We start from the raw sequence: 25,798 nt of genomic DNA, 5'->3' as shown, positions 1-25,798 counted from the left end.
TTGGCACATAAAGCCTCCGATAATGCAATGAAAAGGCAGAATCGGATGTCCAATACCTTCCGTAAACAATTTAACAAATCCGACTTTTTTCCCCACCATGTTTGGTGCCCCATCTGTCGTTACTGACACAACTTTAGAGATATCAATGCTTAGGTCACAGAATGTTTGCATAACAACCTTACATATTTCAGTTCCTGATGTACTTGTTGGCACTGATACTAACTTTATCAACTCTTCTCTCATTGTGAGACAATCAGAATATCGACCAATAATGGCCAACTGAGCATGTGATGTGACATCAGTAGTTTCATCAAGAGAGATCGAAAAATATTTACAATTACTTATGTCTCTTTTTAATTGATGTTGTACGTTTGTGTTCAGTCTCATTATTCGGTCTTTTATGATATTTCTACGGAGTGGTAACTCAGATATTCTCTTAATAATTGCATCTTTATTCTGCATATCATGAAACAGAACTGGTGCACATCTTAAGAGAGTATCTTTAATAAATTCTCCCTCACTGAGTGCTTTTCCATGCTGAGCTATGGAGTGAGCAATGCTCAGACTTGCAGATGTTAAATTTGTAGAGCTTTTTACAAATTTAAGGATGGAATTAGATTGGCTCTTATGAAGGTGTAGCTGCCTGGAAATGTATTCCTTCCTTTCATCCTCACTTTTTTTCAAGAGCTGGGAATGATTAGTTTCAAAATGTCTATTTACATTCCACGTTCTGCTTACTACCGTTTCACTACATAGAACGCAAAATGATCTGCCATTTTTTTCTATAATGCCATACATCTCAGTCCATGTCTCTTGAAAGGGTCGGCTACTGCTACTACTACCACTCCCTTTACTTAACTTTGGTTTTTTATTTTGTGGCTTCTCCATGAGAGAAGATTTATAGTTAGCCCTGCAGGCAATTAGCAGAAATAGGGGTTAATAAGGATGCACAACAAACAGTGATGGTGGTGAAATGGAGTCTGTACTATGCTGCAAGATGGCGTTCCTAATGGCGGGAAACGGCACCCATAGCACAGGCCTCTTCCAGCCTCCCCCTCACTTATCTCAGTAATGGCCAATGACACCCCACAGTTCACTGGATGATGGTTGCTGTAGTTATTACAGGGCCTGCAGACAGCAATCACAGGGCCTGCAGACAGCAATCACAGGGCCTCCAGACAGCAATCACAGGGCCTCCAGACAGCAATCACCTCAGGCCTCAGAAGTGCATCCCAAGTGCAGCCTGGGACTTCCGGCCGGCGCAGCAGGGAGCAGCGCAATGCCGCCCAAATAACAGAGCTAGGGCGCAGAGCGTCTAGGCATGGGACCGGTAGGTCCGATCTTTCCGGCCGGCGAAGCAGGGAGCAGCGCAATGCCGCCCAAACAACAGAGCTCCGGCGCAGAGGCTGGGACTTCCGGGAGCTGCGTCGGGCCTACCGGAAGTCCCAGGCCTAGACGCTCTGCACCGGAGCTCTGTTGTTTGGGCCCACAGACCTCCTGCATGGCATCCGATCCGATAAAAAATCGGAAAGGCTTGCCATGCAATGTAAGGATGCAATTTCTATGGGGCCGCGGCCGGCGGCCTGCGTGTCACTGAAAATGACTACGCATGTCAGCACTGACACGCGTGTCATAGGTTCGCCATCACTGGTTTATGGTATAAGGGACTTTTTTTTTCCAGTTGTCCAGTGCACTATGTGGTTAATTGAAGTCTATTATTAAAAAGCACAAATCGTCTATCAAAAACAATCCTTGTACGTCTATGTGGTCAGAAATGTAACAGAGTTTCGACTCTGGAAAGAAGAGGAAGAAAAAACAATAGCATGAAAGCGGAAATTGGCCGCTTTGGAAAAAGGTTAAAACGCCACTCCAGTGTTTTTGTTTTTTTTCATTTCTGCACTGTAGTGGTGTTACTAATGTAAGTTCACTAGTCTTAAATTTACCAGCTGCAATCTTCAGCTGTTCTCAGCGCTGCTCCTGTCCTGCACCACATCTTGTGATCGCAACCTATGACTGACTGGAAGTCAGAGGTAACTCTCACAATCTCTCAATGTAAGTCTATAATGGCCTCGTTCTGGCCTCATTTTGGCTCTCATAGACTTACATAGAGACGTGAACTCGCCCAGCAAACACAGGAGCGATCTGGCAGGTCACAATATGCAAAAGTGCAAAAGACAACTAGTGTGGCACCCCATAACTGATGAAGATGGAGGCTGGTAAATATGAGGATAAGTGCAGGGAACTTAGATGCAGAGCTGTGAGGTCCGTAAGCCAAACTTCTGACTCCAAGTTCACAGCACTGGTCACTACTGAGCATGTACATAAAGTGCAGCACAGATTCATCTCAACTAAAAGCCGAGATCCTTAGATCAGGAACAGAACAGACATTTATAGGACATTACACAACACCGGCTCAGACCCCACAGCACTGCCTCACTACTGAGCATGTACATAAAGTGCAGCACAGATTCATCTCAACTAAAAGCAGACATCGTTAGATCAGGAACAGAACAGACATTTATAGGACATTACACAACACCGGCTCAGACCCCACAGCCCTGCCTCACTACTGAGCATGTACATAAAGTGCAGCACAGATTCATCTCAACTAAAAGCCGACATCGTTAGATCAGGAACAGAACAGACATTTATAGGACATTACATGACACCGGCTCAGACCCCACAGCCCCTGTCTCACTACTGAGCATGTACATAAAGTGCAGCACAGATTCATCTCAACTAAAAGCCGACATCGTTAGATCAGGAACAGAACAGACATTTATAGGACATTACATGACACCGGCTCAGACCCCACAGCCCCTGTCTCACTACTGAGCATGTACATAAAGTGCAGCACAGATTCATCTCAACTAAAAGCCGACATCGTTAGATCAGGAACAGAACAGACATTTATAGGACATTACATGACACCGGCTCAGACCCCACAGCCCCTGTCTCACTACTGAGCATGTACATAAAGTGCAGCACAGATTCATTTCAACTAAAAGCCAAGATCCTTAGATCAGGAACAGAACAGACATTTATAGGACATTTCATAACTTTCCCAAATTCTTATGGAAACCTTTACAGCACATCCTGCATTGTACTACTGTACCCAATTTATTATATATTTTATATATTATATATTTTAGGAGTCTGACTCGGTACCCCTTAGTGGTACTATAATCGATGTAATGTCGAGATATATATATACATACATACATACATACATACATGCAATAGCATATGTTGCCTATTGACTTCAATTGTAAAAAAAAAAAATAATATGCAGTGCGCTATTCATTTTTTGCAGCATAATATGACTGTGCTATCTATACAGTATATAAAATCACAAACCACCTTGAATTGGGTGAAAAGTACACTCTTATAACCTCCGCTGGGTGAGTGGAGCACAGTAAATAAATTTGATTTATTTGCCGGGATTCTTAAATCTTTTGAGATAAATACAGAACAGTAAGGCCCACATTTGTTCACGTATTTAATATTCGACATTTATCTTCAAGGTGCCTTTATGTACTTAGGATCTTCATAAAGCAGATCCAGTTTGTGGTTTATTGCTTATCAATGTGGCCATGCATTGCACTGTATGAAATTACAATGGTAAATGTATGCACAGTGTACGAAAAAAGCCGCATGAAATCTCTAATATCAGCCGGCGTTCTCTCTGTGACTTGGGACCTCACTGACCCTTATATCCATTATGTAAGTAGTGCTCCACACTTAAGAAAAATGCCTGTGTGCTTAGAAATTATTCAGGTAGCGGCATTGATGAAAGCATTAGTAAAATGTGCACAAGCACCTTGAGTCAGTGTACCTTTTATTTTTTTACATATGCTTTGCAATTGATTTTTTTTTAAGCCGGTCATATAAATATATGCAACATGTTCAGACTTTTGATTTCTTTTTTTTTTTTCTTGCAGGAATCTGATGGACAGGGATGTCCTTTCTGCCGTTGTGAAATTAAGGGTACAGAACCAATTATAGTTGATCCTTTTGATCCAAGAGCTGAGAGCAGGAGTATTAGTAATTTAGATATTTTATGTATGCCCATGCTGGACTTTGACGATGATGATGAGCGGGAAGAATGCTTAATAATGAACCGGCTTGCCTGTGTGAGAAAGGTAATGTCATTATAATGCATTAAACCATAGCTAAACATGCACATTTACCTCCCAGTACACCGTGGTACCAAGCTGGCGGCACATCTGATATTCCACAGGGAACAGGCAGGTTTCTTGTGCTGTACCATTTAGTAGTGCTACCTAAGGGGATAGTCACATATGCCATTTTTTGTGCCCTCTGTAATCTGCTATAGCAGCCAGATGTTACATTAGTATTTTTTTTACTATTTTCCCCGCTCCAATAATGCAGTTGTAAACCACACCGTTGCTTATTTTTTATTGTAATTGTCACACGCTCCATCCTTCTATGCATAATTAGCAACTTCACTCACTATCACCCCTCTGAGATGTCACGGTACCTGGGCTGAGCTTGCGGAAATGACGAAGCCTCGATACATTAAGGTTTTTATTCACCCCAACGCATTTCGGTATTGGACTGGCACCTTTTTCAAGGTAAAAAAAAAAAATTGTTGTTATTAGTTTTTTTTTTAACCTGGAGTTTTACCATTTTATTTGAAAATCTGTCAGCATGACTGTTAAAATCTAAGAAGAGGTGCTAGTCTGGTGCTGAAAAGCATTGGTCTGAATAAAAACCCTAATTATGTACCACCGAGGCCTCTTCATTCTCACAAGCGCTGCCCAGGTATTGTGATATCTCCACTAAAAGAATTGCGATCTCGGAAGAATTTTTCCTCCGGCCATGGGCCGCAACGTCAGAGGCTAAGTACACATTTGCGTATTCAGTATGTGCGCAGCGTCTCATCCTCATGTGCAAACGCATGCCAAAACACATGCAGACGCATGGTTACGCTGGGTTTTTTATGCGCATCAGCTTACGTATGACGCCAACAAAAACGCTGCCTGTGCATGCGTTTGTATGCATTTTTGCCTGCGTTTGCGTTGTTTATGCGCATGTGTTCGATATTTCCAGGAGGGCGTGTCTCAATCGGTTCCTGGACATGCGCAGTCCGAAGTGCGCAAGCGCATTGAACGCATGCATACGCATGTCCTTGCCTACCAATGCGCTCCCGTAGACGGTAATACGTTGTTTATACGCACTCATCCGCATGCGTATGCCTGCGCATATTTGACGCCCCCAAATATGCAACATTCGCCGGATACTGCGAAACGACGTAAGCGAACTGATGTAAACACATGTCCCTGTGTACACAATGTTAAACATATGTACGCATGACGCATGTGGATCTATACGCAGGCATTCGCTGCGCACACATACGCTAATGTAAAGCTATAAAGTATAGCGTGTAAAGTATATGACATACAGATAAGTATTGGATACAGCTACAAACACTAGTAAGGATCCAGGAGGGAGCCAGGTTAGATGGACACTGACCTCTGCAGACCCTCTTCCACGTCTGCAGCAGGTCGGTCCTGGTAGTCTTCTTATGCCTTGTCACTGTGTCAGAGGGTATGCCAGTGTCTGTGCCTCTCCTTCCTGGCTCCCTCCCGGATCCTCACTAGTGTTTGTAGCTGTAGCCAATACTTCTCAATATGTCACCTTGCCTTATTGAGCTTTCCCATATGTGTGTCTTCCATTTGGAGGTCTGCTTGGACCACTTCTGTGTCTTGCACCATGCACTTTATGTTACTCAACTCAAACATTTGGCTATGACATCAGCTATTATCCTCCCGGGTTTTATATGGCGTGACTATACAACTATATTTATATAAAGCTACATTTTGTATATCTATTTGTCTCTTAGGCATTTATATAGACTTGTATACCTTAACCTTGCTGTAAGGTGGCACTAAGATGCCGATGCCCTATGAATTTTATAAGTAATTGTTTATGTCTCAATAAAATATATTTTGTATATTTAAAGTCATAATAAAGCGCTCTCTCTCTATCTATCTATATATATATATATATATATATATATATATATATATATATATATAAATATTATTATTATTATTACTGTGGTATCCATTTTTCCTTTGGTTATATATGTAAATATTTATGTATGGACGCCCCTTTTATCTAAAATAGGCCTCGTTTTGGGTTTCTAATTTCGTTAATGAGCTGCCCATACAGTTTCCATTATGTGGACATCTATTACCTTTTTCCATACAAAATCACATTTCCCTGCTCTCCTTCATAGGTTCTGAGATAAAATGCAATTACCAATGCCCTGTGCAAAAGAAGGTCAAGTGTAAGGTGGTCCTAATCCTAATTAATGTAGGCTATTATAATTACTAGCCCACCTCTGTGTACCGCCATACAAAGCTGAAATCCGTGAATCCCATAGAACCCTACAGACATGCTTCATAACACTTGGTTAGTGTTTGTTTGTATTTTATTGTAGATGAATGAAAGACAGAATTCACCGGTGACGTCTCCAGGTTCGTCTCCCCTTTCCCAAAGGAAAAAAACTCCCCCTGATCCTCTACAAATCCCTCACCTCAACCTACCACCAGTTCCTCCTCGACTGGATCTTATTCATAAAGGAGTAGCTCGCTCCCCTTGTGCCAGTCCTACTGGGTCACCAAAGGTAAACTTCAGACAGGGTGAGGAACATACGTGGTCATTGAAGCCACTCATTAGTTACAATATAAATTGGGGATAATCGTGTCAACGGCTCATTTTATTTCAATAGGTATCACATAACACTACAACTTGAGTGGTTAAGTGTATCTTTGTTATATTAAACCTTTTACAAGATTGTGAAAACATATTATTTATTGGTTGTTTTTACATATTTAGGTTAAATATGTCCCAAGAGAATCTGTCACCAAATTTCACAATACAAATTTCGGAACTAATTAAAGAGAATCTGTCATCAGGTTAATTGTACCTCATCTAACCGCAGCATGATGTAGGAACAGAGACCCCGATTCCAGCAATGTATCACTTAGTGTGCTGGATGCAGCATTTATTATTACAGATATAGCAGTGCTCAAATTGCTGGTCCCTGTATAACATCGTTATCGTGTACTCTGCATATTGACAGAAAGCTGCCAATCAGTGGTGGTGGTTTCACACTGAGCACTTGACTGGAAGGCACGAGACACCTAGTCCTCTAGTGATAATTTTCTGCTGATAAAACACTTGATTTTATTGAAACAGCAAACAGCCTAGTAAGTGACATATCACTGCCAGCAGGCACTCAGCCCCTTCATTAGGCTGCCACCAAATTACATAGCAAAAACCTGCTGACAGATTCCTTTTACAAAGATTTCTTAAACCTGGTGATGCTGGCCTATTTAATTTGAAAATCTATGTCAGAATGACTGTAATTCTAATTAATGGGTCCAGCCAAAGACTGAAAGCGCTCGTATGTAAATGCAGGATGTCCACCCACCTATCCTGACTTGCAGTGGCAGCTTGTACACAGCAGCAGTATAGAGGTACATTGAGGAACTGCCAATCAGGAAAAGTGGACAGAGATTTAGGATAAACTTTCAAACATTACACAGCCATTTGGATTTTCAAAGTATGTGCACTAGCCTCATCCAGTGTAAGTGATATATAAAAAAGTGTACCATTGTGACACCTAGTCACAGATCGCCTTTAAAAAGTACCAAGTATGTGTCACTGATTGATGGGGACCTGATCCAAATATTCCCACCAATTGATTAATAAATTGCTATGCAGCTTGTGCACGGTCGGAGCTCTGAATGAGCTCTACCTTGTTTTAAGGCTGGAATCACACAAGCGTATAACATCCGCTGCAGTATGCTAATGACACTCGGCTCCAACTCTGCTGCGAGCGGGAGCCGAGTGTCAGTGCTTTGTGCTCCGATCGCAGCATAGGTGCGGAGGAGATGGAGAAAATAATTACTCCATTTCCTTTATTGCTTGTCTCTGCGTATATCGGACTGCACTCGGAAGACGTCAGAGTGCAGTCCGATGTTTCATTCGCACCAATAGACTTGTATGGGTGCGAGTGACCCGAGATTCTTTGCCAATCACCGCATGCTGCGTTTGTTATCTAATGGCGAATCTGCTTGAGAAAAAAATCTCAGATCTGAGCTGCCCCATAGAATAACACTGGGCCGATACAACATCAGATAGCCCTCGGCCGTGTTGTACACTAGTCTGACCCCGGCCTTAGCCTGTAACTTATATCTGTGAACACACTTGAAGGAAGAAGCTTAGTACACCACAAAGTGGCTTTTTGAGAAATTGGTGGTGGGATCAGAGCCCAAATCCCCACCAATGTGCCACATAGTACAAATCAATTAAAGCAAAATGAAATATTAATTAATCTTTGAGTTATAATGTAAAATTTTGTCTTTTAGTCATCACCTTGTATGGTCCGAAAGCAGGATAAACCCCTTCCTGCACCGCCATCTCTTATAAGAGAACCGCCACCTCCGCCAGAAAGACCACCGCCAATCCCACCTGACAGCCGAATGTGTAGACATGTACAGCAATTAGAAAATGTGCCTTGTAGAGACCAGCCAATGCCGCTGGAAGCCTGGTGTCTGAGAGACCTATCGGGTGGCAGTCACTTAGCGGCATGTCGGCTAACACTCGAGGGCTCTCCCAAACTGGGAAAAACCGCAAACTCCGTTATAAATGGAAGACATATCCGACACCTGGCCACAGAGGCGAGGTTCGGGCAGAAACACAAGCATCATGACTTGCCCCCGGAAAGCCTTAGGGTAAGTGTTTGTCTCCTCCTGTCATTGGGCCAGAATCTTCTGCTAATGGTCTTGGCAATGAAAGATTGCTCTTTTTGATGGGTAAATATAGTGGAGTTTTTTACATCTAGAATATATTTTCATACGAATGTTTTGGTTTTTTTTATGTTCAAGTATACTTTTTTACCTATATTGTTGTTTTTTGTAGGTTTTATCAAATGTTTTAATGGAAGAGTATGATGTGCCTCCCCGACTTTCTCCGCCCCCGCCATCAATTACTATTCACTCTGCAATAAAGTAAGAATTACAAACTTATCCAAGTGTCTGTTATAAGCTGTAGACGTAGGACGGTGCCTGTATAGTTTATAACGCCGCACTGGCAGGTGTCACAATGCAGCAAAGCAGAAGAATCTAATTGCCATCAGTTTACCTTGCTTCATAGGTACAGGGGGGTTCCAGGGAACAAAAATGTTTTTTAATCTGACGGGGATTGGTAAGAATAAATCTATGTAATTTGCATCTATTAAAGGTTCTGAATTCTTTCCGCAGTTTTTATCCTCTTTGCAGGGATCAGCAGCTGTCTCCTCGCTTTTTTCACACCGCAAGAAACCGATCATGTGAAGTCTCTGCCCCTCCGGCCGACATTATTCACTGTGCGCGTGTCACTAACTCTGCGACTACGGCAATCCCATTAGTGCACCGTCCTTTTTTTTTCTATACCGGGTAGTTCATGAGGGGAACAATAATAATCTGGGGGTCTCTGCCTCTGTGCAGTGAACAGTGCTGGTGGCCAGGACGTGGAGACTTTCATTGTACCATCTCAAAACAAAATCCATTCCCTGCAAGTCGGGACTGAGGGAAGTGGAAAGGACAGACACTGCTTTAATCATTCAGAAGCTTTAAGATCGATAAAAAAAATTACAAAGATGAATTAATTACAAATGTAATTATTACTGTCCATTTTATAAAAATATTATTCTCTTGGTAATGATTAGCTTTTATTCCTTGTCGCATTTTCAGAATGACCAGCAGAGTTGACACTCTCATTCCTCCATAATTTACTAGACTACTGATCACCTGCAATATCTGTGCTCACCTTAAATACTTCTTGGGGCCCGCATACTCCTTTATCGGAAGTCATTGGAATTGGCTGATATTGCCGGAATCAAACGGCAGTCTGCTGTGTAAGGGGGGCTCCTGACTCTTACCTGACATGTGATGTTGGGGAAGATCGGGGTCAGTTACTTTAAGTTTTAACACGCAACACTTTTGTTATGTGCTAGGTAGACAGCTGCCAGAGCCATTTGGCAGCAGCTTTTTCTACTTTTCCCCATGAAGACGCCTGATCATTCAGCCTCACTGAACATTCCTGCGTATGGGGTTTTTGGAATAGATAGCTGATGGGCGACCAAACACTTGTCCATCAGAATTAGATTCTAAATAAGGAGGATGGAGTTGAGGGGGAGTCCCCACACCCTGTATTCAGAAAACTGTTGAGAGGTCACAATTCTTAGGCAGTGATTTATTTTTATTGTGCAGTGGAGCCCAGGACCTCTTCCATCAGTCATAGAATACATAAGTAATATTATGTATGTCAAGTCTAATAGATAGAATAAGACAATCTGCATTATTATCCTTTATATTATTCCGTACATGAGACAGCTTTATTACTGGATATAGACTTAAGGAATATCATACCACTTGATATTCCCCATTGTCAGCCATGTGATCAATGCTTTCTTACCAGAGTTTCACATTGTATTTGTAAAGCTGTCTGACATTTTGCAAAAATGTTTTACCACCCCCAGTGCAAACATTGCTGAACTTATATGATTTCCGTAATGAATACCTTGGTACGAGATGCAGCCTAATATAATCGGCAGATCTCCAGTCTTACATTGTTGTATTTGGGGACCCTAGTATGTACTCTGTTGACTGCTATATACAAGAGTGAAAAAAGTCTGTTATTAATGGTTGTCGGAGGAATGTTCTGCCAACCCTGAACGCACTTGGGTAAATCATCAAGATTCCCTGCTCGCAGTTCCGTTAGCAGTTACTGACCAATGATGTCCCAGATGTGCTCGATGGGAGGCAATTCTGGAGACCCTGCACGTATAAGCCACATAGGCTGCTCATAATGGCACAAACAACATGTAGCTTTTCGTTGTCATCACAAACCAAGCCTATGGCATCACACAGTGTCTGCACAAGCCGCTTTGGAGAAATGGCCGTACAACTCAATATAACGCCGAGCTGTTAGTGTACCCGAAATGAAGACTGCTCTTGTTACTGTGGCCTGCTCTTGTTACTGTGGCCTGCTCTTGTTACTGTGGCCTGCTCCTGTGACGGTAGCCTGCTCCCGATACTGTGGCCTGCTCCCGATACTGTGGCCTGCTCCTGAAACTGTGGCTTGTTCCGGTTGCTGTGGCCTGCTCGTGTTACTGTGGCCTGCTCCTATTACTGTGGCCTGCTCCTGTCACTGTGGCCTGCTCCTGTCACTGTGGCCTGCTCCTGTCACTGTGGCCTGCTCCTGTCACTGTGGCCTGCTCCTGTCACTGTGGCCTGCTCCTGTCACTGTGGCCTGCTCCTGTTACTGTGGCCTGCTCCTGTCGTGGTGGGCTGCGCCTGTCACGGTGGCCTGCTCCTATTACTGTGGCCTGCTCCTGTTATTATGGCTTGCTCCTGTCATGGTGGCCCACTCCTCTTACTGTGACCTGCTCCTGTTATTAGGGCCTGCTCCTGTCATGGTGGCCCACTCCTCTTACTGTGACCTGCTCCTGTCACGGTGGCTTGCTCTTCTTACTGTGGCCTGCTCCTGTTATTATGGCCTGCTCCTGTCATGGTGGCCTGCTCCTGTTATTATGGCCTGCTCCTGTCATGGTGGCCCACTCCTCTTACTGTGACCTGCTCCTGTCACGGTGGCTTGCTCTTCTTACTGTGGCCTGCTCCTGTTATTATGGCCTGCTCCTGTCATGGTGGCCTGCTCCTGTTATTATGGCCTGCTCCTGTCATGGTGGCCCACTCCTCTTACTGTGACCTGCTCCTGTTATTATGGCCTGCTCCTGTCATGGTGGCCCACTCCTCTTACTGTGACCTGCTCCTGTCACGGTGGCTTGCTCTTCTTACTGTGGCCTGCTCCTGTTGTTATGGCCTGCTCCTGTCATGGTGGCCTGCTCCTGTTATTATGGCCTGCTCCTGTCATGGTGGCCCACTCCTCTTACTGTGACCTGCTCCTGTCACGGTGGCTTGCTCTTCTTACTGTGGCCTGCTCCTGTTATTATGGCCTGCTCCTGTCATGGTGGCCTGCTCCTGTTATTATGGCCTGCTCCTGTCATGGTGGCCCACTCCTCTTACTGTGACCTGCTCCTGTCACGGTGGCTTGCACTTCTTACTGTGGCCTGCTCCTGTTGTTATGGCCTGCTCCTGTCATGGTGGCCTGCTCCTGTTATTATGGCCTGCTCCTGTCATGGTGGCCCACTCCTATTACTGAGGCCTGCTCCTGTCACGGTGGCTTGCTCTTCTTACTGTGGCCTGCTCCTGTTACTGTGGCCTGCTCCGTCTCTTGACTTGATGGTTTATGTCCCAAGTGCATCATTCAGCGTGGGAGAACATTCCTCAGACAGCCATTAATAATCTCAGCCAAGTCTTGTAAGTATGTGAATTTCTGCAAGTGGTACCCATAGTCGATACTGAGTAAATCGAGATGTTTTGATACATTTATTTTTTATTTTTTCATTATCCTGTGATTTTCATGATGCCACAAGTTTTTCGTCTTGCTGTTGCAATTTCATTGGTGAATGTAGTCGCTTTATCGTTTTTAATGGATATCTAATTAAAAAAAAGGGCTTGCTGGAGATTTTATTCTATAAAAGGGTTAAGAGCTATTAAGAGGTGACAGTAAATCTAAGATGGCATTTTTCTTCAGTTCCCCGCTGCCAACAATGGCTACATTTGCGGTACTGCTGTTATATGTAGGGCTACACAAAGTGCATGCCCCAGCCACATCCTACTTATTATGGTTTCTTAGCAGTATTAAGGTGTTAGATCTATAATGGAATTGAATAATATTATTTTGTGTTAGTGCATTTTGCCTATAAGAACTAAACTTCCCCGTTTGTGCTCTTCTGCATGATTTCAACTCCAAGCGGGTGGAAGTTGTAGTTCACTGGGCATCTTAATTGAAATGTAACCTCCCGTCCTGTCCACACATGAGACTCTGCTTTATGGCATATTGAAAGGGAATCTGAAAGTTTTCCGAGTATTAATTGCTCGTCCCCGTGCTGCTTTGCAATGGCTGGTCCATGGATTATTTTAATCAGTTGTTGACACCTCACTTCCAGCAGCAGCGGGAATGTTCTTTACGTTTTATTTGTGCCAGTGTGATCGTATTGTTAAAGTAAACTATTCTTCCAGCACTTTGCAAATCTGCTTCTGTTCAGCTGTACTTGTGGGCTGCTAACTGGATTATGTTCCAAGTGACTGGCTGCCAGCTGGAGTTTTAAAGTGACACAGAATAGCAGAAAGCTGTGAAGATTGTGCCAGGTCGTTGCTGTGTCCCAGGATTCGTGCCAGGACGTGGCTGCAGTCCAGTAGTGCATTTGGCTATACACTTGCTCTTAATGAGCCTTGTTAGGAACACAGTGGCTCTAAGAATCAAAGCATCGGTGTGTCCTGCCCAAGTGAAGAAAATTAGGCAGGCCGAAAACCTCTCTGTAAAGTGCGGCAGCCTTCCCTATTGGTCTGCTGCAGTGGACAGCAAAGTTTTCCTGGGAATTTGTCCAGCTCTTGGCAAAAGTGACGTATGGAAGCTTATAGCAAAATCCACATAACTGGCAGTAATGGGTCATGGTTACTCATTGCAGAAAGAACTCGGTTGTAATGCTTTTGTGTCTGACAAGCTGGTCGGTAAGTCTTTCCAATGTAGTGTCATGCTGATGACCTATAGTGAGCAACAAGGAGCAAAGGAGAAAATGCTGGCACTGCCACTATGCCCAATTACAAGGAAAAATAAGGATCAAACTAAATCTGTCCACATTATAATAGCCATGTTTTGCAGTGCTCCGATAGACAATTGTAAAGATCGAGAAAATTCAGAGGCGAGAGAGAGAAGCGGCACTCATCACACAATTTCAGTAAAATGCTCTTTATTTTGGTCAAAGGATTGCAGACAGAAATTAGCAACGCTGCTTTGCTTGAGTACCCACTTCTTCTGGCTCACACAAACTAGTAAGTGGATTATTTGCCTAAAGGGAAACTGTGACCAGGTTTTTGACACATAATCTGATGAGAGCAGCATAATGTGGAGACCGAGACCCTGATCCCAGCGATGTATCACTTACTGGCCTGCTTGTTGTAGTTTTTATACAATTGCTGTTTTATCAGCAGGAGATTATCACTAGAGAACCAGTAAACCTGCTGCCAGTTGAAGATGCGCCAATGTAGCCATGGCAAGTGGGGTAAGGGTTGGGGGTTGATGTAACCTTTGTATTGTCAGGGGACATTAAGCCCCTAGGTTAGTAGTGGAGAGGTGTCATTAAGACGCCCCATTACTAACCCCATAGACATATTGTATAAAAACACAAACACCCAGAATAAAGTCCTTTAATTGAAAGAGTGACACAGACTCTTTTAATAAATCTTAATTAAACCATATTCAATGCATCGTCCATTCCACAGACACCATTGTGTCCTGAAAAAGAGTTAAAATAACAAACAACCATATTCCTCACCTTTCCGCATTCCCACAATGGGTCTAGTTCTGCTACATCTAGATGGCTGACTGCATGTTTGCATGATGTGACCATGCAGCCTGTCATCCAGCAGAGACACTGAGCAGCGTGTGCTCAGTGTCTCCCGGTGAACTCCTATTACCTGTCTAACGGCACCCCGAGTGTGAGAAAGTTCACACGCTCGAGGTGCCCTCAGACAGGGAATAAGAGTTCACTTTGAGACTCTGAGCACATGATGCTCAGTGTCTCTGCTGGAAGGCAGGCTGTATGGTCGCATCATGCAACCATGCAGTCAGCCGTCTAGATGTAGCAGAGCTAGACCCGTCATGGGACAAATGGATTATCATATTCTCGACGGAAAGGTGAGGAATATTGTTGTTTTAAGTCTTTTGCAGGAAACAATGGCGTCTGAGGAATAGGCGATGCAGTAAGTATGGTTTTATTGAGATTTATTAAAGGAGTCTATGTCATTTCCTTCAATTAAAGGACTTTATTCTGTGTGTGGGTGTTTCTATACAATATGTCTATATTCCATCAATTTGCAAAGTTATTCAAGATACTGACTTATCAGTAAATCACTATATAGTGCTTGCCCTTTAAAGGGGTTGTCAACTATTTTTATATTGATAGAGTAGGGAATCAATCTAATATTATGGGGTCTGGCACCAGTCACCTCCACCAATCGGGATGCAGCAGACAATCACTGCTCAATACTTTATTCGGTGGCTGTCGCTGTATACTGCAGTTTAGCTTCTATTGAATAGAATAAATAATTAACATGCTTCAAACTATGTAGAGAACAATTACGGTACTTGTATAAAGTAAATATATAGAGTACAGTGATACTATGGGGTTTAATAGGTGCCATATGTGTCAGTAAATGGTATTACACTGCAAATTTCTTCCAGGTCTAAAACTGAATTGTACATAAGGGAAAAAAGTCCCAGTTTATCACTCCTATTTATTTTATTAGAGATCATTTCCGTCTAAAATGTAAAATTGATCACATGCTATTTTTTTTGCGAAAAACAGTCATTAAATGTTCTCTTTTTATTAGTTTCTCAAACAATGTTAAAATTGCCAAAAATTAATATACATTATCATTGTAACCTATGATATTCTGCTATCCCTTATACAACACCGCTAAATAGAGAGAGGATTATGGGCATTAAGATCTAATTTTGTCAGGGTAAATGTGTACCTGTGCATAAGCGCACTGGTAGAACGGATCAGTCTGTAATATATTGTTGTGATTTTGACCATGGAGTTTTACTATGCTTCTAATATCCCGGTAAATGGTGGGCCCCACAAAATGTAAGGTTTATTATCAGTGTTTTTAGTGGCCTTAATGATGAGGCTTTTATGGAGATGAGCCTTTAATGCGAGACCATCATCAACTTTATGGTCACAAAAGCATTTACAGTAAATTCAGCGTATGTGGCTACATATACATGTTTCATTGCAGAGAAAATAAACTTTGATGCTTTATTCAAAGGTCCCTATACTGCAAGCGCACTGGTTTACCTGCCACATAGTGCAACGGCCTATGTCCTTGATTGACATCTGTCGCACTGCACTGTCTGTCATGGTAACAGTTACTACATCTAAATACCTCCTTTATTGGGCTTTGTGCGGAACAGATGTATATTTACCGCTATATGATTAGAGAAAGAAATGATTATTGTATCAAAAAAGGAATGCAGTAAAAAAACTAGAACTACTTCTATTTACAATGCAGCATTTCAAAATGTGCCCAAACCACCACTGGATGTGAAAAGGTTAAAAGTCATACCCATACGAAATAAAATTTTGACCAAAAAGACTATTTATGTTTCCATTTCTCTCCCCATAAATGAGCTTTGTGCGACTATATACAAGTTGATCAGTGCTTATTTAGTCGCCCATTCACAGAACTGTATGGGGCAAGAATGAGTGCATTAATGATCATTCCGTCCTCATACAGCAGGTGTGTTGTCAGCAGCACATCATCGGCTTACACAGGGCGATGTGCTACCAACAGCACGGACTCAATGACTCACATGGATGATCTCATTGGTCAATGAACAAACATTTTGCTGTTCAGTCAGCTGAGCGGCGACATGTTTACACGGGCAGACGATCGGAAACCAGCATAATCGCCTGTTTGCCTATTGTTGGCAGTTAAAGGAATCTGTCGGCAGGTTTTTGCTATGTAATCTGAAGACAGCAGGAAATAGCGGCTGAAACTCCGAATATAGGGATATGTCACTTGTCAAAGTGCGTGCTGTTGTTTACCAACTGTGAAGGATTTATCACTAAGAGATTAACATTGTTGGACTACACTAGTCCGGTAACACCACCCCCCACTTCACCCCTCCATGTTAATCAGGTTAAGCAGCTCACTGTCTATGGACTTTGTACATAGATAACCCTGTGTGGGTGGGCTTAGCTTTCTCAGCTCTGCTGTATTGCTAAATCTAAAAGCTCTGATTGTGTTAGAACAGCTGCACCCAGTAATCTAAGTGATAGATTGTTTGAATCAGGGTCTCTTTGCCTACATCATGCTGCTCTCAAATGAGATAGTAACAACCTGCTGACAGATTCGCTTTAATCGTGAGATAACTGAGTGCTGGCATGAAGGTAAATATTCTGACGGGGAAGCAGTGTAATGGGTATTGTGGTGCCAGCTCCAGTTTATGGTATGGTACCTTGATCTGAAGGATCCACTTTGATTTATTGGTTGTCACAACTATAAAATGGAATGGTGGAGTCTGAAACATTTTTGGGGCAAGTTATACACTGCAGTATGAGGCCACACTCCCATGTCCGTGTTTCACTTACTTGTTGTAATGATTTCACCCCTCAGTGAGTCTTAAGACGCAGTGATTGACAGCTCAATTCTGCAGCCTAGTGTAGGGGTGTGCTGAGGTGTCTGTGTTTTGATTGACCGCTCGACCGTCCAATCTGAGACTGGGAGGTGCTGAGCTCTGGTCAGGTGCTCCCTGTTCCCTTGATTACTCAGCTAATTAACTAATCTAGCAGTCCCTGATCGCTGTCAGCCATAGCTTTAGCTACGTGTGGTTTTCTCTGTGCCTAGAGCTTTACTTGTTGATCTGTTGCTGCCTGACCTTGGACCTCGTTCTGATTCTCCGTCTGTTTAAACCCTTAGCTCTGATCCACTATCCTCCTGGTATTTTGACCTTGGACCGTTACCTGATTGCGCCTTTGTCTCTTTCCTCTGTTTATGATGTACTCTCCTGGTTTTTTACCTTGAGCTCCTTCACTCTCCCAACTCACAGCTTGTCTGTGAGAAGTGACTCAGTGTAACACATGTTCTGTGTGATTTTTATGGCTAGAACACACACCCATTATAGTCGATGGTACTGGTCACATGTCCATGTTTTTTGACAATCCATGTGTTCATGCAAAAATCATGGACTTGTGTCCTTTTTACTAGCATCATGAATGAAAAGTGCTATTACAAGTCTTCGGGTCTGTGAAAGTCAGGGACAGCACAGGGATGGCATCGGTTCTCAGTCTGTGTGGTGCCTGTGACATTGCAATGCTTAGGAAAAGCTTCGCAGTTGACGTACCTCAGATCCACAACACTGACACTCACTCCGTGTATTGTGAAAAATCACTGACTTCTGAATGAGGCCTTAGACAGCATCTGCAAACATGGCAGTATAGAAACATGGCTGTATATAATTTATTGTTCGACTACTTCCTTTCACTGGAATATATTATTGCAATATCTGATGGTTATTATTATTATTATTATTATTTATTTATATAGCACCATTGATTCCATGGTGCTGTACATGAGAAGGGGTTACATACAAATTACAGATATCACTTACAGTAAGCAAACTAACAATTACAGACTGATACAGAGGGGCGAGGACCCTGCCCTTGCAAACTTACATTCTACAGATGGTGGGGAAGGAGACAATAGGTTAAGGGTTGCAGGAGCTCTGGTGTTGGTGAGGGGGTAGATCCGGTAGTGGTGAGGAGGCAGCAGGGTCAGTGCAGGCTGTAGGTGGGTGGGTTTTCCGGTTCCGTCTGAAGGATCTGAATGTGGTGGATAATCGGACGTGTTGGGGCAAAGAATTCCAGAGGATGGGGGATATTCGGGAGGAGTCTTGAAGGCGGTTGGGTGAGGAGCGAATAAGTGTGGAGGAGAGAAGAAGGTCTTGGGAGGACCGGAGATTACGTGAGGGAAAATATCGGGAGATTAGTTCAGAGATATATGGAGGAGACAGGTTATGAATGGCTTTGTAGGTCAGTATTTGTAATTTGAACTGGATACGCTGAGTGAATGGGAGCCAGTTAAGAGATTAGCAGAGGGGAGAAGCGGAGGATTAGCAAGGAGAGAGATTAATTAGTTGGGCAGCAGAGTTAAGGATGGACTGAAGAGGTGCAAGGGTGTTAGCAGGAAGGCCACAGAAAAGGATGTTGCAGTAGTCGTGGCGGGAGATGATGAGGGCATGCACAAGCATTTTAGTAGATAGACTGTTGAGGATTCTGAAGATATTTTTTGAGCTGGAGGTGACAGGAGGTGGAAATGCTTGGATGTGCGGTTTGAAGCATAGGGCAGAGTCAAGGGTTACTCCGAGGTAACGGACTTCCGGTACGGGGGAAAGTGTGATGTCATTAATTGTGATAGATCAGGTAAGGAAGATCTATGAGATGGAGGAAAGATAATGAGTTCAGATTTGTCCACATTGAGTTTGAGGAAGCGAGAGGAGAAGAAGGAGGATACGGCTGATAGACACTCCGGGTTTCTGGACAGCAGAGCGGTGACGTCTGGGCAAGTGAGGTAGATCTGAGTGTCATCAGCATAAATGTGGTACTGGAATCCATGGGACTTTATGAGTTGTCCCAGGCCATGTTGAGAAGTGTAGGGGTCCTAGAACAGAACCTTCGGGGACTCCAACAGAGAGAAGGTGGGATGAGGAGGTGGTGTGGGAGTGGGAGACGCTGAATGTGCGGTTGGAAAGGTATGAGGAGATCCAGGATAGGGTGAGGTCTTTGATGCCAAATGAGGAGAGTATCTGTAGTAGGAGACAGTGGTCAACTGTGTCGAAGGCAGAGGACAGGTCTAGAAGGAGGAGTATATAGTATGGTCCGTTAGCTTTGGCTGTAAGTAGGTTGTTAGTAATTTTGGTCAGGACTGTCTCAGTTGAGTGATGGGGCTAAAACCAGATTGTAGATTGTCAAAGAGCAAGTTAGATGAGAGGTGGGAGGAAAGTTCAGAGTGGACGTGCTGCTCCAGGAGTTTGGAAGTGAATGGGAGCAGCGATATTGGGCGATAGCTGGAGATAGCAGTTGGATCAAGGGTTGGCTTTTTAAGGATAGGCGTGACTGTGGCATGTTTGAAAGCAGAAGGGAAGGTGCCAGAAGTTAGTGATAGGTTGAAGAGGTGGGTTAGGGATGGGATAAGAGTGGCGGTGAGGTTGGGGAGGAGGTGGCATGGGATGGGGTTGAGCGCACAGGTGGTGAGGTGCGATTTGGAGAGGAGACAATTAAGCTCCCCTTCAGTGATGTTGGATAAGGAGGTTATGGGGTTTGGACATTGGTCTGGTATACAAAGGGGTTGTGGTGGTTGAACAATGAGACTTGCCTTGTTTGGTGGATCTTATTTTTAAAGTGTGTGGCAAAGTCCTCAGCCGAGATGAGGGAGGTTGGAGGGGGCAATAGAGGGCGGAGGAGGGAGTAAAAAGTTTTGAATAACTGTTTGGGGTTGTAGGATCGGGAAGATACGAGGGTTGTGAAGTAGGCCTGTTTAGCAGAGGTGACAGCAGATTTGAAGTTGGCTGTTGTGAGGTTTCTTTTGCCGAACATTAGAAGAGGAGAAAATGGTGCAAATATGGTACAACCCTGGTACTAATGTGAATATGGTATAGGGGTGTGGTCATATCCCCCACAATGGAGCATGTAAATACAGCCACTAAACCTGTATTCTCTGTAATCCATGAGCATCACATGGGTGAATTGAACTCGAATTCTTACAAATGCTGCAGAAATGTCTAAGCTGTGGTGTGACAAGTGAATGTGTACAGGTCCTTCTCAAAAAATTAGCATATAGTGTTAAATTTCATTATTTACCATAATGTAATGATTACAATTAAACTTTCATATATTATAGATTCATTATCCACCAACTGAAATTTGTCAGGTCTTTTATTGTTTTAATACTGATGATTTTGGCCTACAACTCCTGATAACCCAAAAAACCTGTCTCAATAAATTAGCATATCAAGAAAAGGTTCTCTAAACGACCTATTACCCTAATCTTCTGAATCAACTAATTAACTCTAAACACATGCAAAAGATACCTGAGGCTTTTAAAAACTCCCTGCCTGGTTCATTACTCAAAACCCCCATCATGGGTAAGACTAGCGACCTGACAGATGTCAAGAAGGCCATCATTGACACCCTCAAGCAAGAGGGTAAGACCCAGAAAGACATTTCTCAACAAATAGGCTGTTCCCAGAGTGCTGTATCAAGGCACCTCAATGGTAAGTCTGTTGGAAGGAAACAATGTGGCAGAAAACGCTGTACAACGAGAAGAGGTGACCGGACCCTGAGGAAGATTGTGGAGAAGGACCGATTCCAGACCTTGGGGAACCTGAGAAAGCAGTGGACTGAGTCTGATGTGGAAAGGCGTGTGCAGGAAATGGGCTACAGGTGCCGCATTCCCCAGGTAAAGCCACTTTTGAACCATAAACAGCGGCAGAAGCGCCTGACCTGGGCTACAGAGAAGCAGCACTGGACTGTTGCTAAGTGGTCCCAAGTACTTTTTTCTGATGAAAGCAAATTTTGCATGTCATTCGGAAATCAAGGTGCCAGAGTCTGGAGGAAGACTGGGGAGAAGGAAATGCCAAAATGCCTGAAGTCCAGTGTCAAGTACCCACAGTCAGTGATGGTGTGGGGTGCCATGTCAGCTGCTGGTGTTGGTCCACTGTGTTTCATCAAGGGCAGGGTCAATGCAGCTAGCTATCAGGAGATTTTGGAGCACTTCATGCTTCCATCGGCTGAAATGCTTTATGGAGATGAAGATTTCATTTTTCAGCACGACCTGGCACCTGCTCACAGTGCCAAAACTACTGGTAAATGGTTTACTGACCATGGTATTACTGTGCTCAATTGGCCTGCCAACTCTCCTGACCTGAACCCCATAGAGAATCTGTGGGATATTGTGAAGAGAAAGTTGAGAGACGCAAGACCCAACACTCTGGATGAGCTTAAGGCCGCTATTGAAGCATCCTGGGCCTCCATAACATCTCAGCAGTGTCACAGGCTGATTGCCTCCATGCCACGCCGCATTGAAGCAGTCATTTCTGCCAAAGGATTCCCGACCAAGTATTGAGTGCATAACTGAACATTATTATTTGATGGTTTTTTTGTTTGGTATTAAAAAACACTTTTATTTGATTGGACGGGTGAAATATGCTAATTTATTGAGACAGGTTTTTTGGGTTATCAGGAGTTGTGGGCCAAAATCATCAGTATTAAAACAATAAAAGACCTGACAAATTTCAGTTGGTGGATAATGAATCTATAATATATGAAAGTTTAATTGTAATCATTACATTATGGTAAATAATGAAATTTAACACTATATGCTAATTTTTTGAGAAGGACCTGTAGCACACGGCCTTGCCGAATATTGAGGAGGCTTTGTGTGATTTATTAGTAGGACACTCAGCGCTTGTGAAATCCTGTTCCCATGTCATCACATCAGGTTAGTTATAGTTATGAGTTTCATGTGTACTTTAGCTCCCTCTACAGACACTAAGTGGTACTGCCATTAGCTGAACAATCCTCCGCTTTCTGTTTTCTTGGCTCCGGACTGCCACATTCTGCAATACTGCACAGTCAATAACAGGAATTTGCCTTGAGCTAACATTTTAATTGCATTTGACCAGTTTATTGTACACATAATGAACTTTTCACAAGGCATATGATGTGTCAGCAATCGGTCCAGAATTTGGACAGTAACGGTTCTTATGAACTGCCATGATACTCATTTCTCTTCTGTTGCTTCTGGCGCCAACATATTCTGCAGCTCTGTACAAAATGTGCCATCACTTGCATCACAAGATATCAATCTTGTAATCTTCATAAATTAATTTTTCATTTTTTTTTCTTACACAGCAGTTTAGAAAACAAATCTCCCACTGCTATCAGCACGGTTCAGTGGATGGATATGCTATTTGTGAATGTATAATGGCGTATTGCTGTGCTCCATTCAAATGGAAATAAATAAAGCCTAAAAACATTGACATAAGCGTGCTTCAGTTTTTTTTAGTCTCTCACCCCTTTACTACAATAGTTATTAAAGGGAATCTGTCACCAGGTTTTTGATAGTCCATCGAAGTGCATCATGATGTAGGGGCAGAGACCCTGATTCCAGCGATGTGCCACTTACGGAGTCCCTGATGCAGATTTGATTAAAAAAAAAACTATCTGCTGCAGATCTAGCAACTCTCGCATTGCTGAGTTCTGTATAACCCCGCCCACTCCACGGATTGGCAGCTTTCAGTGTACACTGTGCATAGGCAGAAAGCTGGCAATCAGTGATGGGGCAGGGTTACATAGAGCTCATGAATATGAAAGACTAATTGGTAGCAGATTTTAGTGATATTCTCCTGCTGGTAAAACAGTGATTTTATCAAAACTACAGCAAGCAGCCCAGTAAGTGACACGTTACAGGAATCAGGGTCTCTCTCTCTTCATTGTGCTGCTGTCAGATTAGTTGACAAAAACCTGCTGATAGATTCTTCTTAAAGGGATGTGAATCGCAAACACAGTTGTGCTGACTACATGTAATGGCGCGGTGTGTTACGTCTGCCTGTGGTGTGGTTTTTCTGTACACTTTATTACATATAATCTGAGTGATTTGCGCAGTAATAGTCAATCAGTGGCGGGAAGCGTAAGTGAATATTGAGGAGTCTTTACTTACAGCCTGATGCGAGCGCTGCCACAGTGTCAATTTAACAGGCAGGCACAGTGCTGAAATCAGCATGTCACTACCGTATACTGCCCTCATGAAGACGGTGACAGATTCCCAATGGAGTCATTAGGTTTGTCGATGGATCAGTCATCATCAGTGTATTCATGTATTTATGTGCAGACTTACAATTGAAATATCAAGAAAGGCCTGCGGCCCCTTGTCAGCAGCAGATTGCCTGTTGGTTGATGGTTTCCACATGAAATAAAAAGATTTCTTATCACTGTACAAAAAAAAGTAAAACATGTTTTTTTGGGGAACATTTAATGATGTGCCGTCCTTAGGAGAGACTTGATCAGAAGGGTTCAATGTCCCCTAGTGTTCATACAAGTGAGGCTAGGCTGCTGTACCGCGCACCGCCTCATGCACTGTATTGTATTGATCATATCATAGATCACACATTGAAGACCTATTCTTAGGATCCAATGCATCAAGGACTATCCCTGGAAACCCCTGTTATACAAAATGATCTTGTGCCACGATGACTTGATGGATGAACGCTGTGTAGGAAGATCGATCTTGTGCAAGATTAGATTGGTCCACCAAGGGTCCTCTCCACTGTTACCTTGATAGTATCAAGCAATCAATCTTCTTCTTGTTCCTTCTACACTTCCAACCATAATGTCCTCCTCAGTGATTACTATCTATGTAGTCAATATCGATCAGAAGAACTGTACTGTAACCGATTACTTCGCTACAAAAGTGGCAAACATTGATCACCATCAGTCTTACAACATAAATAATATATTATATATTATTTATTTGGTTTGGTGTAAGACCATTGGCAAAGACGTTGGTAATGAAGAGTCATGCTCATGGTGAACATGGTCCAACTTAATTTTATTCCAAAGTCCCATTCCGTTGTGTTCCGTAGCCTTCGTTATGTCCACGGCAGAGTCACAATGACAAGAAATGCACGTATGAAGGATTCAATAGATTTAACAGTATATTGTAGATCTATTGTAAGTGGAGATGACCGTATAAGCAGGATTACATTAGTATTACCCGTGTCTCTAGATAGCGTCTAATCATAGAAATACATATACATAAATAGATGTGATTTCTGTGTTTCTCAGATATGACAGCTGTAAAAAAAAAAAATTGTGGTGATCACATATTCATTGTCTCATATTATTGAGTTCTTTCTTTGTGTAATTGCAGATTGAGAGACCATCATTTTCATTACTCCTCCACAATTGTGAATGGCAGCTGTGTTTTTATAGAGCGCTGATAAATGTATTTAAATACGCTGTCATATAGTTGATTTTCACCGGCACAATTTATCTGAGTAGTTTGGTGTTTTGCATGGAGCCATTTAGCTTCCTCCTGTACAGCCCCGTTCACACTTGCAGGATGCCTTTTCTTACGGATAAGTTTTTTGTATGTGCCAGTGTTTATTAATAAGCTGCAATGTTCTTATACATTGTGGCAGGGCGTAGTGGTAAATTTGAGAGGTCCTAGTGGTGACTATAAATATTAGCCTAAAGTGTATCCAAATAAACAATTTTAAATAAGATGATTGTTGAGCGCAATTTATCAATGAGAAACAACGTCCCTGTCATGTTCCGTTCCAGGGTTTAGTCCTGTCTGCTCTTTTTCCGGGTGGATCATGTCAAGGGTTAACTTTGCTCTGCCTCATTCTGGGCTCAGGTTTGCTATTTAGCTCCCAGGCATCCTGCTGGTGGTGTCAGCTATAGTTCTGTCTTCGACTTGTGAACCTGACTCTGGTAACTCTTGATTTGTCCTGCTGTGATCCATGACTTGTCCCGTGTCTGTTTACTCCTTCTGTCTGCCCTTTTCCCATCGTTTCTCTGTTTATCTGCTTGATTCTCTGGTTCCTGACTTGGCTCGTATTCGGACTCGCTTCTGTTTTCTGAATTTGTCTTATCCGCTTCTGACCGCTGCTGAACCTCCTGCCTTGTTTTCTGACCATGTTTACTGCTTATCCTTTTTGAGTACTCCTGACTCTGATTCTATTTTGACTCGGCCGGTCTAACCACTCTCTCGCCACTTGGTGGTGCTTGTGCTGCTGCTCTGTGGTGCTTCTCTGTGTACGCAATCTCCCTTCCCTGTCAAGCTCCCTCTGGTGGAGGTTGCATTATACTGCACTGCAGCAGCATGACAGTCACCATCTGGAAAAAAATTCTGTTTAGAACTTTCTACAAAAGATTTTTGCTCCTGATGTCATGGAACGTTTATAGCCGGTCTCACTAATAATGGCCAATTTGAACTAAAATATGTATAGCTGCATCTGCATAACTATTATTCACTGTTTAACAGTTGTCCAACTACTGATGTTCACGGATCGACTGGCAGACACTAAA

The 25,798-nt window shown here is 43.0% G+C and overlaps 1 protein-coding gene across 1 annotated transcript in view; it reads left to right on the top strand.

Moving 5' to 3' along the window:
* CBLB (Cbl proto-oncogene B) overlaps window positions 1–25,798 on the top strand; it is a 232,258-nt gene that overhangs the window by 160,457 nt on the left and 46,003 nt on the right. The window contains exons 9-12 of the mRNA XM_077296804.1: window positions 3,942–4,142; window positions 6,470–6,655; window positions 8,406–8,771; window positions 8,959–9,047. Coding sequence (XP_077152919.1) covers window positions 3,942–4,142; window positions 6,470–6,655; window positions 8,406–8,771; window positions 8,959–9,047 — 842 coding nt within the window. The remainder of the gene's footprint in view (window positions 1–3,941; window positions 4,143–6,469; window positions 6,656–8,405; window positions 8,772–8,958; window positions 9,048–25,798) is intronic.

The sequence above is a fragment of the Ranitomeya variabilis genome, chromosome 3 (genome assembly GCF_051348905.1).
Source record: "Ranitomeya variabilis isolate aRanVar5 chromosome 3, aRanVar5.hap1, whole genome shotgun sequence".
Lineage (NCBI taxonomy): Eukaryota > Metazoa > Chordata > Amphibia > Anura > Dendrobatidae > Ranitomeya > Ranitomeya variabilis.
Note: the sequence above shows the minus strand (reverse complement) of the source record. Positions and strands in the feature narration are given on the sequence as shown.